Below are 20884 nucleotides of genomic sequence, written 5' to 3'. Positions count from 1 at the left end.
CCAACCCCTCGGCGCCAGGGGGGCGGGGCCGCCCGCAGCACGTGACCGCCAGCGCGCCCGCCGCAGAGTCCGGTCACATGACCCACGTGAACCACGCCCACCCCCAAGTCGGCGCTCCGAAGCTACGCCCCTTTCCCCCTCCCCACCAGTGATCACGTGATCGAAGAAACCACGCCCCTTTGCCAATTGCTGCCACGCCCCTTCAGACCTCAGTGTCCGATCACGTGACCGCGAAAAAAGGCCACGCCCATCTCCGGTCTCCGCTTCCCGCCGAGCGTGACGTCAGCGGCACCGCCCCCTCTAGCCGCTGTACTATGTCACGTGGTCACAGAGGCCACGCCCACTCCCGTTCCCCGCCGTGCGTGACGTCCGCAGCCTTGCCCCGCCCCTTCACTCCCGCAGAGCGCGGTCACGTGACCGCCGTGGCCACGCCCACCCCGTTCCGCGCTGCGCTTCGCGCCCCGGTGCGCGGCCCTTCCGGGTGCGGGGCCGCCCCCGCCTCCCCCCCTTATGGAGGCCGAGGCAGAGGCGCGGCTCCTGCTGCAGGAGGCTCAGGAGAGCATCGAGGCGGCGCGGAGCTATCGGCGGGAGCTGCGGCAGCGGCTGCGGGGGCTGCAGCAGGCGCGAGAGCAGGTGGGGACGCGCGGCGGAGCGGGGCTTTCTCGGGGCGTTGGAGCCGGGCAGGGAGCGGGTACGAAATGGGGGGCGCTCAGGGAAGGGCGAGCCCCGAGCGGCGCTCTGGAGGCGCTCGGTGAGGGCATATCCCGCCGGTGCCCGTCCCTCTGCCGGGCTCTGCTCTCCCTGAGCTCCGGGGGTCACGGTCGGTGTTCTGTGCCCTGCAGCCAGGGGGGACCACCGGCCCCCTCTCCCGCTTATTGGGACCAGTAACGCACCTCCCCCTGGCACCAGTATAACCCACCCCCTGACACCAGTAAGAGCCCCCCTGCCCTGCCGAGCTGTGCAGAGGTGGGCAGGGAGGCTGTGGAGAGCCGGGGCAGGGCTGGGACATCCTGCCAGCGGCTGAGTTTCTGCGGAGAAGAACCAGTGCTGGGCTGCCTTTCCTTCAGCTCTGACAGGGATAAAGAAAGAAACGTTCTGAGATTGTGGGGTTTTATTTATCTGTAGCAGCCCCATAACTTTTCTGAAGCAGATTCCAGCAGTGTAGGAGCCTGCTGCTAGGTTAGCACCCTGCTCCTGGTACGTTAAATGAGTCTTCAGAACCACGAGCTAATTAGTGAATTGTTCATGACTGTCCTGCATCCAAACTTCATCATCTCAGAGTGTTGACTGATAACTCAATGCAGTTGGAGGGAGTCAGTTTGCTGTTCTGTGGTGGCTGTGAGTGCTCAGTTCGCTCACTGTTCTTTCCTTTTCCTCTCTTAGGGAATCTCTTTGCTTCTGCGCATGTTTCTGTTTGTTCTCTTCCCATCCTCAGGACCACAAGCTCTTTTGTCCCCAAAGAATGATAGAATCATGGAATGGTTTGGGTTGGAAGGGACCTCAAAGCTCCTCCAGATCCATGCACATGGGCAGGGACACCTATGGCTGGATCAGGGGCTCCAAGACCCATCCAACCTGGCCTTGAACCCCTCCAGGGATGGGGCAGCCACAGCTTCTGTGGGCAACCTGGGCCAGGGCCTCCCCACCCTCACAGTGAAGAATTTCTTGCTAAGTTCTCCTCTAAATTTCCCCTTTTTCAGCTTAAGAATCACCCACGCAACACATCCAAGAATCTCCCATGTCCAGAAGTGCTGCATGTCTTAGGCATGTGTTCCGATGGCGGAAGCGTTATTATTTAGGGACTGGTGGGCTGATGAGATAGGAAAAGCACTTTAGATGACTTACGTTGCATCCTTCGTGTCTGGAGCAATTGCACACACTTTTCAACAAGCTTCGTGCCCCTCTGTGTGTTCGGGACCTGCGTTTCCTCTGCTGCGTTGCGGGCGGTACCTGCAATTCTGAGGCTGAGTTGTTGAATTTATTTCTGTGTGTAACGGAGGTGATGGTCATAAAGAAGCGCCTCTTCTCTCTTCTTTGCCTCACTTCTTGAAGTAGAACACTTCCTTTTTTTTCTCAAGCGGTGAAATAACAAGAGAAGGGAAACCAGGCTGTGTGGCAGCTGCAGACGTTAGTGAGCATGACTTGAAGAGGAAATATGTTTTACCTAACCAGAGAGCTTCCTGCGTTGGCCGCCCGTGCTTCTGAAGGTCTAGAAGTGATGTGTAAGGCAGGGGCATGCTGCAGTGTTCCCGGGCGTGTGCGACTTGGAGAGGTTGTTCACAGAGAGGTGTTTATGTCTGACTTCTGCATCTTTAGCTCAGGGGTGTTCAAATGGTTTTATTTTTTTCCCTAAAAGTTGGATTCAGCAATTTGTAAACACTTTGTAATAAGTGCTTGCAGAACATTCTGTGATCTGATTCTTCCAGCGTCGAAACAGACTTGCTGTTCTCGCTGCCCTGTGACCCCGCAGCACGGACAAATCCAAGGCAGCTGTTTGAAAAAATGGGAAAAGAAAGCAGCTTTATGAAGATTTTAAAAGTCCAGTGAAGTAAGGGGGCTTGGAAAAGTGCTTCTAGGTAGTCTTCTAAAAGCCTGGTGTATTTTTCTTTCTGATGAGGAGTTACCTTTATGTGATGGCAGAGCGGATTTTGAACAGGATCACAGCAGTTCTGAGGGATATCAAGGAAAAGACCTGCAGAGCATTCTTGGTTTGCTTAGATAATATACTTTCCTTCTTGTCCGGGCTGTTTCTTTGCCTCCTTCCCTGCTGTATGTGTGCTAAACCCAACTACGTCGTTTTTAACTGCCAGTGATCCTTCTAGAAGGACTTTTAATAGCTGACTTCACGTGCAGCTTTTCTCCAGCAGATATGGATGAGGTGGTTCAGAAAACTAAAAGGTGCGCATGGCCTTTGTCTTTATCCTTAATCCTTCTTTCCTTTTACCCGTATTTAGATCCGAGAAAGTGCAACATTGACCAGAGATGTACTCGAACAACACTTCAGTGACTTAAAAGGGACCTTGAAGAAGCTGTTGGATGAGCGGCTGATGTCACTGCTGCAGGAAGTGGATGCTATAGAACAGGAGAGCATCAAACCCTTGGATGAATGCCAGAAGCTGATAGAGCATGGAATCAGTACGGCTGATGATCTGCTCCGGGAAGGTAAGGCAGGACTGGGTACCGAGTCTTCACTCTGCCTTCCGGTGCATCTGCTCTAAAAGGCTGGAACGTTCCTGTTAGGATGAGCACATTTGGCTCATTTTGAACTTGTCTTAAACCAAATGTTAAGAAAAAGGTTAAAATTGGGTAGATGTAATGAAGAGCCAATCAATATTATCTCCTACAAATCCGTATTTTAATACTCCAGTCTTGGTATGCACATGTGTTAGCGTGACCTCTCCATAAGAGTAAGAAGCACTTACTTTGGAGATGTCTCTCTGCAGGTGTCCTGCACCCCTCCACGCACGATAGAGGGTTATGTCAGGCTGCTTTGAAATAAAATACGTTTTGGGTACCATAATAACAAAATGTCTCTGGCTGAAGCGAGTTAGTTGAAGAGCAGCTGAAGTAAACAGATAATCTCTGCTGCTCAGTGTGATTCTGTTCACTGTTGGTGGGGAACATGAGGAATGGAATGACCACTATATGGGAAAAATGTCTCCTGAAAGCCTGAGGATGAGGCAGACAAAAATGGACGTGCGGAATATTGCTATAAGCACCAGTTTGTACCCTCCTGATGCTAAATACCTAGCCAGAAAGGAATGTCACTCTTGACTGTTTTCCCCCACGCTGGAGAACCTACTGAGAGCGTGTCTGAGCCATGAGTATGTTGGCAGTTTCCTTGCATTGTTCTCATGTCTCAACTTTAACTTTCTTTCAACATGATCTCAGATTTGTGAACTAAGCGCGTGGAGCAGTCTCCCCCGGGAAGGAAATCTGCCAGCTCCGCTCAAGCCATGCGCTTTGTGCCTAAAGAACATGCTGGCTTGGTAGCTCCGTGCCTCCTGCTCACAGGAGTGATATTTAAGATTTGATTTGTTGGGGGTATTTTCTAGCGCCGCAACCACTAGGACAACTCATCGTCACTTTGTTTTTAAGCCTCAAGTTACTGAATCACAGGGTGGGGGCAAAGATTGCCTGTGTTTTATCTGAGTTTCTATCTGATCTCATGAGAACCTGGCTGTGTGCTTCCTTATCCCCTGGGTCACCCTTCCCTCGGTAGCGGGAGAAGCATTGCTAAGTCATGTCATCGAAATGAGCAGACGTTGCATCTGAGTCGGAGAGCAGTTAAGCCTCCGTGGTTATTAAATCTCCTGCTGCCAGTTATGACTTGTGCTTTTCTTCAGCGATTTGTAACGTTTGTAATCCTCCACTTGGAAAGGACTGAGCTTGCTTATGTGGTCGATTACCATAAAGTCATCAGATAGGAGAGCGGAGCATACGTCTCTGTAAGCTGAGCTGTGGGACGCTACTTTATATGGAAAGCTTATAAAAAGATTTTCATTTATCTCCACACTTTAATGCGTGGATTATTTCCTTTGTTCTGACAGTCATTACCAGTCTGTAGCAAACAGAACAGTGGTGGAAATTTGTATTTTTGCTTTACGCTCCTGCTTTTTTTGTCTGCCCAGTGAGGATGCTTTGCTTTTTTTCTTCCTTTAAAGCAGGTGAAAGAAGGGATTAAAAATCCTGATTTCTGGCGTCTGACCCCAGTTCTGCTACTGTCTGAGACCTGAGGCAAATCATTACATCTGTTATGGGTGTATCTACTTGAAGAAGCTTTGAGGGCTTCAGAAGTCGCTAGATAGGCTTTGTATTGTTAACTATAATTGAGTTTTTTAGCTGAGTCTAGGAAAAGTGCTGAGAACGCTTCGCGTTTAATTGGTTGTTCGTGTCAGAACTGGTTCTTCTTTGAAGCGAAGAATGCCTTTCTTGGATATTTTCTCATTAGGAATATTTTTACTATCTGATTCCAGGCGAGAGCGCAGTCCATGGAGATGTGGGACAACAGAATGAGAAACTTTGCAGCTTTACAAAAAAAGCTTTACATATTCAGCTAGATAGGTAAGACGCTGGCACTCTGAGGGGGATCTTTTCTGCTTTGAAATGAAAGGCTTCCACTCCATCGCTTTAGAAGATTCGTTTGAGGTGTTGCTGTCCTGTTTGTTTGGTTGACTTTCACGGGGGCTGGCAGGCACAGATTGGAGTAGTTTTCAACCTCCATATGTTCTGTGCAAATATAGGTTATTTATTTGTGAAGGATGAAACTCCTCCTTGTGAACAGCCTGTATTTCAGAGTATTTACTGAGAAACAGACAATCTGGGTAGGGCTGAAAGACAATGTTTTCTGAGTCTTTTAAGTTTGCCATGCACATGCCAATTTCTGCAGCTGTTCCTTCTCTGCAAATCTGCCCAGATTCAAGCGTATGGACAAAATATGAATTTGTGGAAGCTGGCCCCTTTCATTACAGCAAAATTTCCTTTCCCAGCTTACCAGAAGTGCCCTCCTTGGTCGACGTGCCTTGTTTATCTGCCCAGCTGGATGACTGCCTTCTTACTATATTGAAAGATCAAATATTCAGGCATGGAACCGTGGCATCTCGCCCACCTGTACAGCTAGAGGAGTTCGTTGAGAAGCCTGGAGGGATTTTAGTCCGATGGTGTAAGGTAGGTGAAAGTCATTCAGACTTCAGCTTTCTTGAAAGAAACTGAAAAGGCCACTTTCATTGTGGGTTCTCTACAGCCTTCAAAGGAATAGGCCACTCCAGTGTGTAGTTAGAAACTTTAGTAGAGATTGTTATGGTAATGGCTTCATTTAGAGGTGAGATAATTGGTGATGTTGTGGCTGGCAGTGACACTTGTGTGTTGGGCTCTTGCTGGTGGACTCCCTGCTCCGCTCTGCAGGTAGAAAGAGGCTGACACGCTAGTGCACTGTTGCCTCGCATCCCCTTCTCTGTGTGTGGAAGAGTCAGGAGGGGCAGCTGAGAACACTGATCCTCTGCTTCCCACGCCTAAGTGAGTGCCAGGTACTGGAGAAGCAGGAAACGCCTCTTTCATAGTCTCTTTCCACTAAACAAATAAAGTGTGTAATCTGCCTCTGATGCCTTTGTATAGACAAGGCCCAGCAATCCCAGGCTGTGTGTTTCTGACAAGAGGGGATTTGCACGCAGCTGTTTGTGCTGTGGAACAGAGCGTTTCATTTGTACGGCAACAGCATCTGAACACCCTCAGTGGGACTCAACTTCACTGTGGGCGTGATGCTTTTCTTCCCTTTGAAGACGCTTTAGCAGACCCAGGATGAGGCTGACCCTGTCTGTTATGCTTTTACGCCTAAACACAGTGTTTTGGGGACATGCAGTGGAGAGAAACAGAAAATATTTTACTATTGGCAGTAGCCAGTCAAGTACTGCCTTCCTCTTCAGTACACAAAACCTATTTTTGAGTAAATTGCTGCTGTGCTCTGATGTGGTTTTGTTGTTGGACAGCTCTGTGCTCCCTGGCAGCATTACACAAACTGATATTGTTTTAGCAACAGCGCACCATTGGTCAGCCATCCTTACCTTGTAGAGGATGCGGATTCAGATTACAAAACCATCGGCGCTCTTGGCACACGTGGTCTGATTTTCTGTGCTGTAGAGGCGTTCCCTGAGGCTTGAGGGGTGGTGGAGCTTTTGTGGGGAAAAAATAATGTAACCTTAAGTCAAAAGAGACTTTTTTTAATCAAAGAATTGAAAGTGATTCCTTGGAGCAGTTTAGGAAGGATAATACTGAGCTTCCCTCGCCGTTAAATACTGGCACTGAATTTCTTCTGCAAATCTGACTTCAGGTTTTGGCTGAAGAGTCTTGTTTTACCTCTGCTAAATTGAAAAGCCTTCTGTTGAATGTTTCTTCTCCAAGAGACAGATCTAAACGGTGATGAGGTCACTTTACACTGTGTTTCGGATTTGTTGGCTCAGGCGCTGCTGTGATTTCCTATAAAGGCACACTTTCTGCTCTATAATACCTTGTGATTCCGGATCGCCTTTGGCGGGCTGCAGCGCTGCCCTGGCGTGTGCCATTGCAAAGGTGAAAGGAAAAAAAGACAGGGTCCTTTATCAATGTAATAAATGTTTTTCTAGGTGGACGATGACTTCATACCACAGGATTACAGGCTGCAATACCGCAAGAGCGCTGCCAGTCACTTTGAAGACGTATATGTTGGCTCAGAGACAGAGTTCATAGTGCTCCATATTGACCCCAACATTGACTACCAGTTCAGAGTTTGTGCCCGAGGAGATGGACGGCAAGAGTGGAGTCCATGGAGTGTTCCTCAGATTGGCCGGACCACGCTGGTTCCCCATGGTACTGCTCCTTTGCTCTTCTTCATCTTCAGCCCGAGTCATCCATCCGTGCAGCATTCCTGAAGGTCTCTAGCTGAATGACTTATGGAGCTGCCTTTTGCATGATGATGGAGCCTCCTTAGCTGTGATGTGTGTCATGTGTGATGAACTGTCCTTTCATCCTAGATTTTATTCTTTGCTTCGTAGTGGGGGGGATAGTGAGCTGTCCCAGCAGGTGCCTCACTGCTTGGTCTTGGAAAGCATCGGTGAGCCAGAAGGGCGGCATTCTTTTTCCTTCTCCTTCAGCCCTACCTAAGCATTGATGACCCACAGTCACATAACAAGCTCTTCTCTCGGAGAGAGAAAAACCTACATTTTGTCTTCACCTGCAAATTTTTAAGGGTCACGACGGCTTTCCTTTGCCATTACAATGTGACGTGACAGGGATTACAGCAGAGAGTGAAAATCTGGTGAACCCTGTGAGCTGGGAAATATTTTTATGTAGTTGCAAATGATTTGAAGAAGAAATCTCTCCATCAGAAGGCAGCAAAACCAGCCCCTGCTCTTAACACAGCTTAAACTTCGTCTGTGGTAAACTGAGTGGACACGGTGACTGACTTTGTTTTGCCCAGACAGTAGCTGGTCTGGTTGAGGTTCACGGTGCTTTTTGTTTTCTTTCTTTGAAGAGTGGACAGCTGGTCTGGAGGGTTACAGCTTGAGCAGTCGAAGAAACATAGCACTTCGAAACGATTCTCAGTCATGTGGTGTGCTCTACTCCAAAGCTCCTACATATTCCTGTGGGCAAACATTAACGTTCCGGTAAGTACTTCCTGCTCAGCTGTTGTCTGGTGCATCTCCTGTGAACCAGGCTTCCTTCTCTAGTCCATTACATCTGAATCGTGTATAAACCTGAGTCGTGATGCATGTTAGAGTTTTACATCAGCTCAGCCTTAGTCAAGATAGCGTGTCTGTGTGACATCTGAACTTCCTTCTCCTCTATTTCCTTGGTCTTTAGGAAAATGATGTTTTTGTGGGACCCACACCTATCTACAACAGAGGCAAGAGCGAACTCCTGGGGGGTGGTAAAATACAACCCGTGCTGAGAAATCTGTGGAATATTGAACTTCCTTGAGCTTTGTAGCCACTGCTACTGCTGGTCAGAAGTCAGGGGAGGCTCCGATTCTTTTAACCCTGGGTCAGTGGGTGCTTCCCTTCCCAGACTCTTCACACGCTTAATGACTTCGAACGTGAAAACATTGTGTGCGCTTTTGGGGCAGGTAAGGTTGGCAGTCTGGCACTGATGGCTTTAACATCTGAGAGAACAAGCGCTGATCAGACTCCTGCTTGAAACTTGCATTAGAAACTTGAGTGGAGAACAGATCTTATGAAATTCAAGCCTTTCATTTTACACAAAACATTTCATAAGCCTGGCAGCTTTGCTGCCTGTAGTCCTATCCCTGAGCTGATGCTGTCTAATGGGGTATGAAGAACTTCCCTGTGGATATGTCAGTTGTAATTACAGACCTCAGAGGCTCTGAAGCTTTACTCCATCTTTCCCTGGTTAAATAAAACTACTTATTGTATAGTAGGCAACCCCCAAAGGCAATTTAAGGGGTTTTCATGATATTTTAGTGACATCCCGTGGAATTTCATTTCTTCCTTCCTGATAACGAATTATCTTAACTTTAGATGATTGTGGTATGAGGATGTACTCAGTTGCCTTGTCTGAGATGAGCTAAAAGGATCTAAAGCTTTTGTTTGAAATCTGTTGCTAGATTTAACATCTCTTGGCTCAGAAATGTCTGTGAAATTAAAGGCAGAACTTTGAGGTTTTCCTTGGTTCTTTTTCAGACCAATGCCTTTTATCTTTTTTTATTGGTAGCACATGAAAATATTCAGCTTTACATTTTGGTAATGTGAACTCCTCTCCTGGAGGATATTGTTTCAGGATGGCAGAGCACTAACAAGCATGTGTCCACAAGAACTATAGCGACATGAATCTTAAAATAGAAGGCAACCTCCAAAATCGGTTCTTTTCCTCATCCAAGGTCCAACTGTAGCTTCCTGTTTGAAGATGTGTCAGACTTTCCTGAGCAGGGAGATGTAGTACTTGGCTCTTGGCTTTCTCCATCTGTTGAAACAAAAGTATAGTCAGTGGCTTGTAGAGCAAAACAAATAACCAGGATTGACATTACAGATGTTTGTGAAGCAGCTGTGTATTCTGTTATATTCAGGGCACAGGAATACCTCATCAGTGACAAGGGAATCGTGGAATCACAGAATGGTTTGGATTGGAAGGGAACTTAAAGATCATCTATCATCCAGCAGGGACACCTCCCACTAGATTAGGAAGCTGTGGTAAAGGCAGGACTTGAGATCTGCTTTAGTTATCCTTTGAGGTGAGGCGTTTGGACAAGCAGGGAAGCATTGCTACTTTAAGTCAAGACTCGCTCTATTCCTTTGCAGCCTTCAGGGAGCCGCCTTTAGGAAAGGGAACGTTTCTCCACAGTGACCTGCTCTGCAGGTGTCTCTGAAGCTTCTGCTGGCGGTGGGAAGCCGCAGTCGGTCTGGCCAGGCCGGTGATGTGGGATCATCCAGCAGACACCTCAAAGATCGTGCTGACTTGTTCAGGAGCCCACCACAACTCCACTGACGGCTAATTCAAAGGAAGCGCATGCGATCGCCCACAGATCTGCTTCCTGTGCTCTGAGACAAGTAGAAACTGGTGGTGGTTGAACTGTTTCAGTGGTGGATGCTACAGCGACAGGGGCCAGGCTTCACGCAGCAGCACTGCGAGTGGTGAGAAGGGACTCGGAGAGCGTCCCACAGAGCCTTGTTCCCACTACCTACGCTGTGGGCTTTTTAAAATCTGAAGTCTGGGGGATGACAGAGGCTGGAGGATTCATTAGTGGGAAAGGAAAGATCAGCCCAGTAAAGCAAAGCTTAGGAGATGGTGCGGAGATGCTCCATTCTGTGCTCAGGCGCTTTAGAGCTGGTTTAATTGTGAAGCATCAAAACTTAGTAAGGAAAGGTCTGGTGATCCAGACCAGATCCTGATCCTCTTCCCTCTGCATGCGGGAAGAAGAAAGCTGCTGCAGAAGTACAGACTGGATGTTGCCTTAGGTTGTGCTTCCTCTTTACAGTGTAAGGAAGGTGATTGTTGTGACAGTACAAACACTTATTTCTGATGCAAAACTCAAGGAAGAGATGGAATGAATTAAACATTACTTTATGCCCAAAGTTTACAGATAAAGAGCTATTTCTGAAGCTCACCAGTGACTCGGGCAGAGTTTAAAGTCTGAGGTTGAGTACCAAAATGAATTTGAAATCTCATTTCAGTTGTTTTGGGAGAGCCCTGTGAATCGCTTCCAAAGCAAAAGCTTCTTGGCTGCTTCTTTTTTCCCCTCTGCATTACAGCACACGGCTTTCGCTATCTTAGTGATGTTCCCAGGGGACTGAAAAACCTAATGGAGTGCAAAAGTAAAACATGGTTCCAATTTTATCTTCCCTGTTTGTCTGGAAAGTGTTAACCCATCGTGTGCCAGGCTACTGTCCAGTTTTATTTCCAGTTCTTTAAAAGCTTCTGCTGAAGTTTTTCTGCTGTTTGGCAACAGCCACATATCAGTGTTGCTCTTCTCTCAAGCTTTAATGAAAATAACCATGGTTTTACTTTCGAGAAAAGCCCATCTGAGTTTCCTGAGTCCCTTGAGTTCTCTAAAGTAGGATCTTTCACCTCTTGGAGGTGGCAGTACAAGAGAAAGGACTGGAACACAGAAGAGTCCTTTGGTGTACAAGCTGTGCAGCCTGGCTCAGCTCCTGCGGCCCAAAGGGAACAGCATCCCGGGTCATTTGTACAACTTGTTTGCTTTTTCTTTGGAGATTCTTTCCCAGGACCAAAATCCTAAATGCAGTTAAGCAGAAGCCATACTTCTAAGTGTTCTGCTGGGCACTGGATTTAATATCTATTTGCACCAAGCTGATTTGTTAAAAAACCAACAAACCCAAACCTCTCCACACTCCCCCAAATTCAACAACCACCCTCCCTAAAATACATCAGCTCTGTTCCCAGTCCTTCACAGCTGAGAACGCAGGGCTCAACACCCCCTCCCCGGTTTAGCCATGTGGGTTAAACCCTCGCTGAAACTGCTGCCATCTCACTACGATTAGGTGATGTTGACCAGTAACCTGGAGTATGTGACTGTTCGTTGTAGCTTCGCTCATAGCGGTTGCTTTATATACCTGGAAATAATTTCAAAAGGCTCTGAGTTTTGACGTCTAAGTCTGGAGGCATATAAAGGACGAGTAGATGTCGTACTTGGGGCCATAGTGTGGTGGTGGACTTAGCAGGGCTGGATCCATGGTTGGACTAAATGTTCTTAAAAGTCTTTTCCAACTGAAACATTGTGACAGTGGAGAATTTGATAGCAATGAAATAGCAATGAAAGCTTGTGGGAGGCAGGTCGATGTTTTATAGAGATTAATGTTTGTAGAGATTAATAGATTTAATGACTTTCCAGTACCTGAAAGGGCTGCAAGAAAGCTGGGGAGAGACTGTTCACAAAGGCTTGGAGTGATAGGGCGAGGGGCAATGGGTATAAACTGGAGAGGGGCAGACGTAGACTGGACATAAGGAGGAATTTCTTCACTGTGAGAGTGGTGAGGCCCTGGCCCAGGGTGCCCAGGAAACTTGTGGATGGTGTTCAAGGCCAGGTTGGGCAGTCTGATCCAGTGGGAGGTGTCCCTGCCCACGGCAGGGGGTTGGAACTGGATGATCTTTAAGGTCCCCTCCAACCCAAACTATTCTATGATTCTATGAATAGTTTAATAGTAACAAGCATTGTTCAGTAGAGCTGTTGGGAAAGCTGGGAGGGCTCCTGGTTGTTCATTGAGGATGTCCCCAAAGACTGGAGGAACTTGTGGGAAGCCCTGGAGCCCAGCACAGCAGTGCAGGGCGGTCTGGCAGGGTGTTACTGTCTGGATTCCATTGTATGTTTTGATTTCATGCTTCAGGGTTTGATTTAACTTTTTGCTTGGTAGAATTGAAACTGTGGGACAGCCTGACAGACGAGACAGCCTGGGAGTGTGTGTGGAGCAGCAGAACGGCTCTGACTCTTTGCAGCGGGATAAAGCCGTGTGTATTAGCACAAACGGTGAGTCTGAATCGTACAACTGAAGAATGTGATCTTTTCCTTTCCCAAAACCTCCTGTTCTTTGCATCCCTGAATCATGGATAAGTAACTTTACTCACCTTCTATGTACGCAACTATTGGTGCAGTAAAAATCTTGTGTGAGAGCACAGGTCTCCATCTCCTGCTTGCAGTTACTGCAGCCTGTTTGATGTGACAAAAAGAAGGTGGCAGGGTTGCTTCCCATTTTGATTTGCCTGCAAAAAATAGGAAGAAATAGAATTGGATGTTAATATGTACAGAAAGTGAGAAATAACATCTGGTATCTTGACTGTTCCAGGGGCAGTATTTGTAAATGGAAAAGAAATGACAAACCAACTGCCTGCTGTCACCTCGGGATCGACTGTGACGTTTGACATGGAAGTTGTGCAGTTAGGGCCTTGCAGCAATGAGGGAGGAAACTTCAAGCTTAGAGTAACCATTAGCTCCAACAACCGAGAAGTGGTCTTTGACTGGGTACTCGATCAGTGCTGCGGCTCCTTGTATTTTGGATGTTCATTTTCATACCCAGGTTGGAAAGTTTTGGTGTTTTAGTAGGGAGTGAAGGGATTTTTGTTCTTGCCATTAAGTGTAATGTTAAAACCTGAGTTTCCAGCTGTTTGACATCAAGAACCTGTTAACAAAACCCTGTCTTTATACTACTTGAACTCCACGCTGTTGTACTTCCTACTGGACTCGTTTCAGATAATAATTGTGAAACATTGGATTTGTTACTCTGGAAAAAGTTAGATACCAGCGTTTGCGTAGGCAAATTAATTTAAGCAGCCCACAGGACCTTTCCCTTTTTTCTCCAGACTTGATTTTTGTCAGTATTGCATTGTACTCTTAGCTCAGGGTACGTGTTGTGTAGAATTAACTCTGCTTAATGCTGCTGTACATTGAACGAAGCCTGTAAACATGGAGAGGGTGAAAGGGTGGTAAAGGACCAAAGTTTTATTTATACCACTCATAAAAGAGCAGCGCTGTCCCGCTAGGCTTCCCTGTACGCAAAGCTGCCTTAAGAGTCTGAGTGGCCGGTGGGTTCCGCATGCAACAGCTGTTTCTCTATGCACGGTACTGTTCATTCCTACGGAACAAGGATGTCTGAGCCATAATCTCTGTTCAAATTTGTAGCTGGTCTGTTAGCGCCTAACTCATGTAAGTGCCTTATTTCCAGATGTCTTTTGAACTGTTTTCTGTGTTGTCACTCAGAATATATTTTCCAGAGTAGTTGCACAGTGATGCTTACATCAACTTAGTGCAGATGCTTGCCTCAAACTAGACCAACGCCTAGAGCAGGATGGTTAGCCTTACCTACTCAAACATCTTCCCTAGCTATAATTTATGGCATAGCCTCTGTCAGAGTAACTCTTAGCGATTTAGCACTTTGGTGTGGAGATTGGCAGCCACGATTCCTCACAGAGCCCTTCTGCCACTTGGAGACAACCTTCCTTGTGCCACAGCAGAGACCAGGGAAGGGCTGTTGTGATGTGTGGGATTCCTGGAAGTCCTAGCATGCTCCCTGGGAACATTGAGCATCCATGCGCATGCAGCAGGGCCAGTTTAGGGTCCAGGTGCTTGGGAGGGACCAGGCTGGCCAAGCTTACTGGGGACCCCACTGGAGCCCATCTGGGGAGGGGATGGACATGGCTTGGAGTATGGGCTCCAGGCAGACCCCACTGGCAGAGTTAACCTGTGCCACTCGCAGTCAGCAGAGAGGGGTAAGTTAGCTCTCTCCTCCACGTAATATAGAAGAAAGTATTAAGAATTAATTGACTTTGAATTCAGAAGTTACATAAAGTTTCCACTCTTCCCTAAGGAGCAACTAAGATTTGCAATGAGCTCAATCAAAGAGAGCCTCTTCCTGGTCAAAAGCAACACTACTGGATTTAAAGAATATCTTAAAGTAGTGCTCACTGAGGTCTTTAAAAGGGACCTTTTTACCTCAAATGCAATTAAAATGAGATATACTTTAGCACATTAGAATAGCAATATTTTTTATAGGACCCAGACAATCATTCTGTCCTTTTCCCTTCAGGCTCCGCATGCTACGTGAGCCCTCAGTGCTAGCACAAAAACCTGAACTTACATTAGATTTGGGTCCCCCAATGTCACAGTGCCAGTACGAAGAGATGAGTCTGCGTCCTGCCTGCTTTTTTCCCCCCCAAGGATCTGTAGCAAGGGTCGGAGAGTCTCGGAGAGGGAGAATGGCAGGTGGTATTTATACCATTTACAAGAAAACAAATTATGAGTAGATTTAGATGGGGGCAGAGAACTTGTGGCAGGGGGCAGTTAGGTCAGGGTTGTTTCCCCTAAGACACACGGTGAGGAAGACTGGACACCTGTGGGTGAGATTGTCGGTGTTAGCAACAAAAAACCTGCAGTATTCCCAGTTTACCAAGCTTAACCGGTTCACTGTTAGTTAGGGAACACCAGCATATCCTGCACTTTCAGTGTTCCTTTGGATTATCTTCTGAAGAGAATTTTCAATGCTTTTTAAATGCATTCCCTTCCTGCAAGCAAGAAGGCTCAGTAGCTGATCAAACCGCAGCAGAGCTGATAGAGGGCTGGGCTGCCACTCGAGGTAGCAGCCTGCTTAGATCTGCTTTGCTCCCTAGTGCTGGCAACATTAAACACTTTAGGGGTCAGGTACTCATATCTTAGTACTTTAACCATATGGGAACGAAAATTGTGACTTATCTGCACCTGAGGTACCACGGGCCAGGTACCTTTCCTCTGCTTTTGGAGCAGCTCGTCAGGCTATCGCTTCCGCAGGATATTTACTTGTGGATTAGAAAATAACACTTGAGCATTCAATTCAGGTACTTCTGGAGATGGCAATGACTCCTATTTGTTTGGAATATCCATACAAAGCAGCTTAAGATGACTGTGAAGGGCCAAGGGAGGCCCCTACGCCCTCAGAGCTGAGGACAGCAAGAGAAAATAGGTTTTAAACCTTCAGGCTGTAGCTGTGTTGAGCAAGAGCAGCTTGCCCATGGTGGGGTGGGTGGTTCTGTTTGTTTGGGTTCTGTTTTTTAACTCCGCCTCAGCCAAGCTGTCCAAATCGCAAATCCGGTACGGTCCAAGCACCTCTGGGAGCCGTGCCTTTTACGCCTGGGAGGGGTGAAGAGTTTCAGGGCATGAGACCCAAGTACTAAGGTAAAGAATCAGACAAAGCAAGAATTAACAAAGGTTGAAATTCTATTCTGCCCCCACCAAGTTCAGCCAGACCGAACACTTGACACTTCCAACTTCTCACCTCCAGCTCCTGGAGCCTCGCAAGCAGAGCAGACTGCTTACAGAATCCAGTCCTGAAAGATGTTTTCCTAAGCTGTACATTCACTTACCTCAACCCAGACCTGTGTGTCAAGTGAAATTTCAGTGTTTTTAAATAAAGTTTTATTCCTCACCTGTGCGTGGTCTATAAATCATTTACAGTGCTGCCTTCTTCTAACAAGACTATAAAGCGCATTCTAGAGTTCTGCAGCCACCTCCAAGAGATTGCCACCCCCCTTAGTATTTTCACCTTTCATCTCTCTTAAGTCCCAAACAAATTTATTCCAGGTTTCTCATTTGCGCAACTTTGCTTTCTTTCCAGCTGGAATTAGATCTGAACTGACATCTCTTGCAGAAATGTTCCTTTTTTTACACATCAGTTACAGCATCTGTAAATCTATTCCCCTTAACGTTCCATCACAGCCAGTTCATCTCTATTTTACTGTTCCCATCTCTTTACAGTTGCACTGAGTGGTGACACAATAACAGTTTTTGGCCACCAGTACTCAGCAAGCAGTGGTAGTTAATCTCCTTCACAATAAATCCCCACTGCACTGGACACACAGCATTACCTTATTCTCTTAGTTCTGCTTCACCCACTACCTCTTCCATTGCTTTGGTTGCTTTTAAAGGAAAAAGAACTTTTGAAAGCAGTAAATTTTGCTGACAGGGTGGCTTTCTCCTAAATGCACCCTTCCTCTGGAGAACCTATTTCGTGAGAAGGTGCTGAGCTGTCTCCTGAGAAGCACATCTCCAGTTGGAAAGGAAGCAACAGCAGAGATCAGTCAGGGAAGATCACTTACCTGCTTCAGTCAAAGCTCCTGTCGTCTCAGCTGGAAAACCCTGCAGTATCCGATTTATATCCAGGATCCGCTCCCACAGAAACAGTCAGTCAAGCGCCAGCTGATCACATCACCAAGCTGTTCTGTGAATAAAGAAATCCATGACATTGTCAGAATTGTCCTCACAGAATGGCTTCTACTTTCTCAAAGGTAATATCAAGTGTAGGGTTTGGGGGTGTTTTGGTGATGAGGGAAGTCATCAGAACAGTGCAAATCATTTGCAAGTCCTTCATTCCAGGCACTAAATCCTTACCCACCCCCAAAACCAAAGGCTATATTCAAGATGCACCCAAAGCAACATACAGTTAACAACTTAAATCCATCTAAACATTTTCAATATAGAATTCCATGCACTGAATTCAGTATCAAATAAACGTTAACTTTCAACTTCATGCTTACAGCCCTTATGTATTACAACAATCACACAAAGCACCATCTGCCATGAACATACCAACAGCCACATCAGAATGATTCAAGTTCCAAAGATAAAACATACCAGGCTCATGCAGGCTGAGGTCAGGATACGGCACTGAGCCGTTGTGTCCTGGATTTCAGTATCTGAATGATTTTTAACATGGAAAAAGGTCTTTGGTGCCTGCTTTTTAAAGACAGTCACTGTTCAGCCAAGCAGTGCAATTCCTTACTTGTTCCAGCTGTACCACATCGAGCATCCACGGCCCGCAGTCCCAGAGCAGCTCTATTTTAAACTGACACCAATTTAAACAAAGTACCTTGTAAAATCTGTTTGAAACACGAACCACGTGCATTGAAAAACCTCACAAGTCTTATTTTTCTAACTGACATCTCACAAGTGACATCTCATTTCCCGTTATCTGAATTGTCCGAGCAAGAACACACAATTTAAGCTTGAGGTCTGGTGTTCAGTTCTACCCTCAAAAAGAGAGAATATAAGTTCATATAATCCAGCTAAAACCTGGTAATCGATGGAGACACCGTAAATGCAACAAAGACTGGAGAGAAACAGCCTTCTTTATAACACAAAGGAAGAACATGGATCCAAACTGAAAAGACCTGCAGAAGAGACAGGTTACACACAGTGCTGCTTGCGGCCAGCTGCACGCAGACAAAATGACTGGACAACCATGGTGTCAGAGTTTATATTACTGAACTTTATGTACAAAAGCAGATTTCAAATAAACATTTAATGTAAAAACAATGGTTCATTTAAACAACCAAACTGGTTCTGTTTTTCAGATTCTGTTTGGGGTTCTGTTTTTACATCTACTGTACCATTCGAATTCTTTTTAACCAGCTTACACGGTATCTTCAAAATCTATCAAAGGTACATATAGAAAAGGCATCTTTATAAATAGAAAACAAAGGGATTTTTTCAGCTTTTATTATAAATTGACATGACATACAAAGTTTACTGGACAGAAGTAATTTCATTACTATTTTTGGGGGGATCACCAACTTTTTGTGCAAACAATGCTAGCCTTCTTTTAAGCATTAAGAGCATAACTGCTTAAGAAATGACATAAGCAATAATTCTAGAACTACATCTCCCCTAAAATAATCTATTTTTTTACATATGTGCACAGCTTTAGCAAATTAAAGCCAGAGAGAAATGCTCGATGTACTATCCGGAGGCATAATTAGAGTTTGCTAAAACTCAGCGAGCTGGCAAATTCAAGGAGTTTGTGATGAAAGCTGCAGTTTCCCTCTTTCCTATTTTGTACACAAAATCAGTGACTAAGAACTTAATACTGGATGACGAATCACATCCACACCATTAGTTAAATAGTCTCACAGTTAAACACATCTTAAGGACCATCAAAATCAGTATTTACATTTTATAAATTTCTGAAGACACCATTAGAAAGCTTATAGACCCCTTGAACAACCAGGGAACTGCATCTCATGGTGATGGAATGAAATAAAAAATTAAAAATACCTGTATTTACAGCAGCATTGTTCCTTTATAAATAAAAGAATATGAAAAATGCAATATTTTAAAGGATAATAAAAAATTGAGGTGATGTCACTCAACCACAGTGCTTGCTGGAATAAACCCTTCGGTGCTGATACTGTACCAGTAGTGAAACCACTTTCCATTGGAAAAAATCTGTAAACGTATGCATAAAATGTGTTAACAGCAGTGCAAAACTGCTCATACATAGTTTAGTCAGCATCTTAGTATCTGTATTGAATACAATACATCACAGAGTACTTGCATAAGAAGTGCAACACATTTTCTGGTCCAATTTTACAGTGCATTTTTCCCTCAAGAGTGGCATCTCGAAAGCCAAAGCTAAACCCACGGCCTGGACTTGCAGTCTGTGCTCAGGCAGAACAGCAGGCAGACACTTCCGAAGAAATGGATCGACGTCGTGCCTACATCACTGACTACGGACCCTCGGCTTTAGCATGGCACACTACGATGCGGAACCCCCATAAAAAAAGGGTTTACATCAAATCGTTTGTGTAGCTGTGTAAGTGTGTAAGAAACATCTAAAGGAGCTAAGGTTCAAGTTTAAAATGGTACACTGGGTGATCGATACATCAGAATTATCCACGAAACCCAAACTGCTGGTAACCTCAAAAAGCCAAGGTGGAACTTCACTGTGTCTGTAAGGTGAAAAGCCAAGATTTTTCCAAACAGGCACAAGACAAAGAAGTGCTCAGTTCGCCAACTTTGATAACTTTAGTGTAAAAAAAATGAATTTGTAATTGATGATCAATTGATAAATGATTTCAAATACAAGGATCCAGGTTAAACTTTAAAGAGCAAGATGTTATTTCCACAAAAAGCTAACCGGAGAATTTCTAAGTAAGAAAAGCAGAAACTGTATCCCAATCCCCTTTCCCCAATGTTTCACAACTTCATGGTAGGAAAAACCAGCCAGATACAGATGCAAAAATCTTGATATAAAAACAGTTTTACATATACTTAAATTATGTAAATTTCATAAAGTTCTTAAGACACTAATTACTAAAATTACAAAAAGATTTTCATATTGCTCTTCATGCTCAAACTCTCAGAGTATTGTCATTACATCACCAAAACCAATATACATGTAGTACTTGCATAATTAACTGAAGAGAAACCCTGTTAGAACAATATCCTTGTTGAAATCATTTATTTCCATCCAGCAGTGCCTGTTTGGAATCTGTATTTGCGTGTGTAATTCTTTATAGAACTCATGCACCCTAAAATGTCACTTCAATCCTTGTCCGTTGAATGGCGCTTGACTTTTGATTTCAGAGCTTCTGTTTCTTGCTCTGTTTCGTGACACCTGAGATGCTATCCATGTCTGACACTCTCTCTCTTGTATTATTTTCACTGTATCCATTTGTTGTCCCGCTTTGTTCCTCAGAAGACTCCTCATCCGTTGGGGAGGCCGATTCTCCTTTCTCTAACTTCTGCTGCATCTCTCGGAGCCTGGCAACAGCTTTGTCTATCGACATGATGCTGATGAGGTTAAAGTCATGCATGCTGACCAGATGTAGCATAAAGTTTCGACACAAGTTCTTCTTAATTATTTTTTGTCCGTAATTTTCAACAAACAGCATACAGGCATGATTCATTTGATTGTCAGCAATAAACCTGTCAAATTAGAAAGCCATCATTATGCAATTTTCATTTTCAAAAGACAAAATGATGCTCTACAACATGGTTTATCAATCGTCTCCAGACCTGCAATGTTTTTTCTGTTCAAAGCCATAGGGCCACTAGGCACAAGAACAAAGCTTGTTACCAAATTATGCTTTAATGATCCTTTCCTAAACAAGGGAGCTAATGGAATTTAAGTGCTTAGTGAATAGCAATGCAAAATGGTCAACCAAATCTACACCATAATTAATTTTTATCAAAACTAAGTATACAGCAACATACCCATGCTTCATAACATGAAGATTCCATAATTTCATCACTTCTTTCTCTCCTTCGTTAACATCAGAAAACTCTTCAATTTGCTGGATAAAGAATTGGGAGAAAGAATAGGACAAGAAACACATCAGAACTGCATGTTCGCTAACAACCAAAACCCAGATTATGCCACTTATACATCACAGAAATTACTGCTGAAAATACAGGCACTGCAGTCTAAAAGGTCAGTAAAAGAGTCTTATCACATAGAGACCTGTGATGATTCCATAGTAGACACACACACCGTGTAACTCCTTAGATACCAGCAGCTCCTTCTTTGAAGGAGAAAGCCAACCCCAAGCAATGAAAACTTATTAGGATACATGTGGACGGAGGTATCAGAGAAATGTCTGGTTGGAAAAGACCTTTCAGATCAAGTCCAACCATACCTGT

The 20884-nt window shown here is 45.2% G+C and overlaps 2 protein-coding genes across 3 annotated transcripts in view; one reads left to right on the top strand and one right to left on the bottom strand.

Moving 5' to 3' along the window:
• The first annotated feature begins 409 nt into the window (after window positions 1–409).
• CRLF3 (cytokine receptor like factor 3) lies at window positions 410–15910 on the top strand. Its single transcript, XM_054083152.1, has 8 exons — window positions 410–633; window positions 2955–3162; window positions 4977–5064; window positions 5490–5667; window positions 7119–7341; window positions 8006–8138; window positions 12357–12469; window positions 12786–15910. Exons 1-8 carry the CDS (start codon window positions 511–513, stop codon window positions 13037–13039), a joined length of 1320 nt encoding a protein of 439 aa, XP_053939127.1. The 5' UTR covers window positions 410–510; the 3' UTR covers window positions 13040–15910.
• The window catches only part of SUZ12 (SUZ12 polycomb repressive complex 2 subunit), a 34011-nt gene continuing 21306 nt past the window's right edge, over window positions 8180–20884 (bottom strand). Inside the window, exons 15-19 of one of the 2 annotated variants that reach the window (XR_008452807.1) lie at window positions 20459–20538; window positions 17099–20170; window positions 16564–16685; window positions 12568–12702; window positions 8180–9450 (exon numbers count right to left, since the gene is read on the bottom strand). Coding sequence is in view for 1 of the 2 variants with exons in the window: in XM_054083151.1 (XP_053939126.1) it covers window positions 19825–20170; window positions 20459–20538 (426 nt within the window). In the remaining variant the exon portion in view is untranslated. Of the gene's footprint in view, window positions 9451–12567; window positions 12703–16563; window positions 16686–17091; window positions 20171–20458; window positions 20539–20884 lie in introns of those variants that run through there. The other variant, XM_054083151.1, reaches the window with a different exon arrangement.

Source organism: Cuculus canorus, chromosome 18 (genome assembly GCF_017976375.1).
Source record: "Cuculus canorus isolate bCucCan1 chromosome 18, bCucCan1.pri, whole genome shotgun sequence".
NCBI classification, from domain to species: domain Eukaryota; kingdom Metazoa; phylum Chordata; class Aves; order Cuculiformes; family Cuculidae; genus Cuculus; species Cuculus canorus.
Note: the sequence above shows the minus strand (reverse complement) of the source record. Positions and strands in the feature narration are given on the sequence as shown.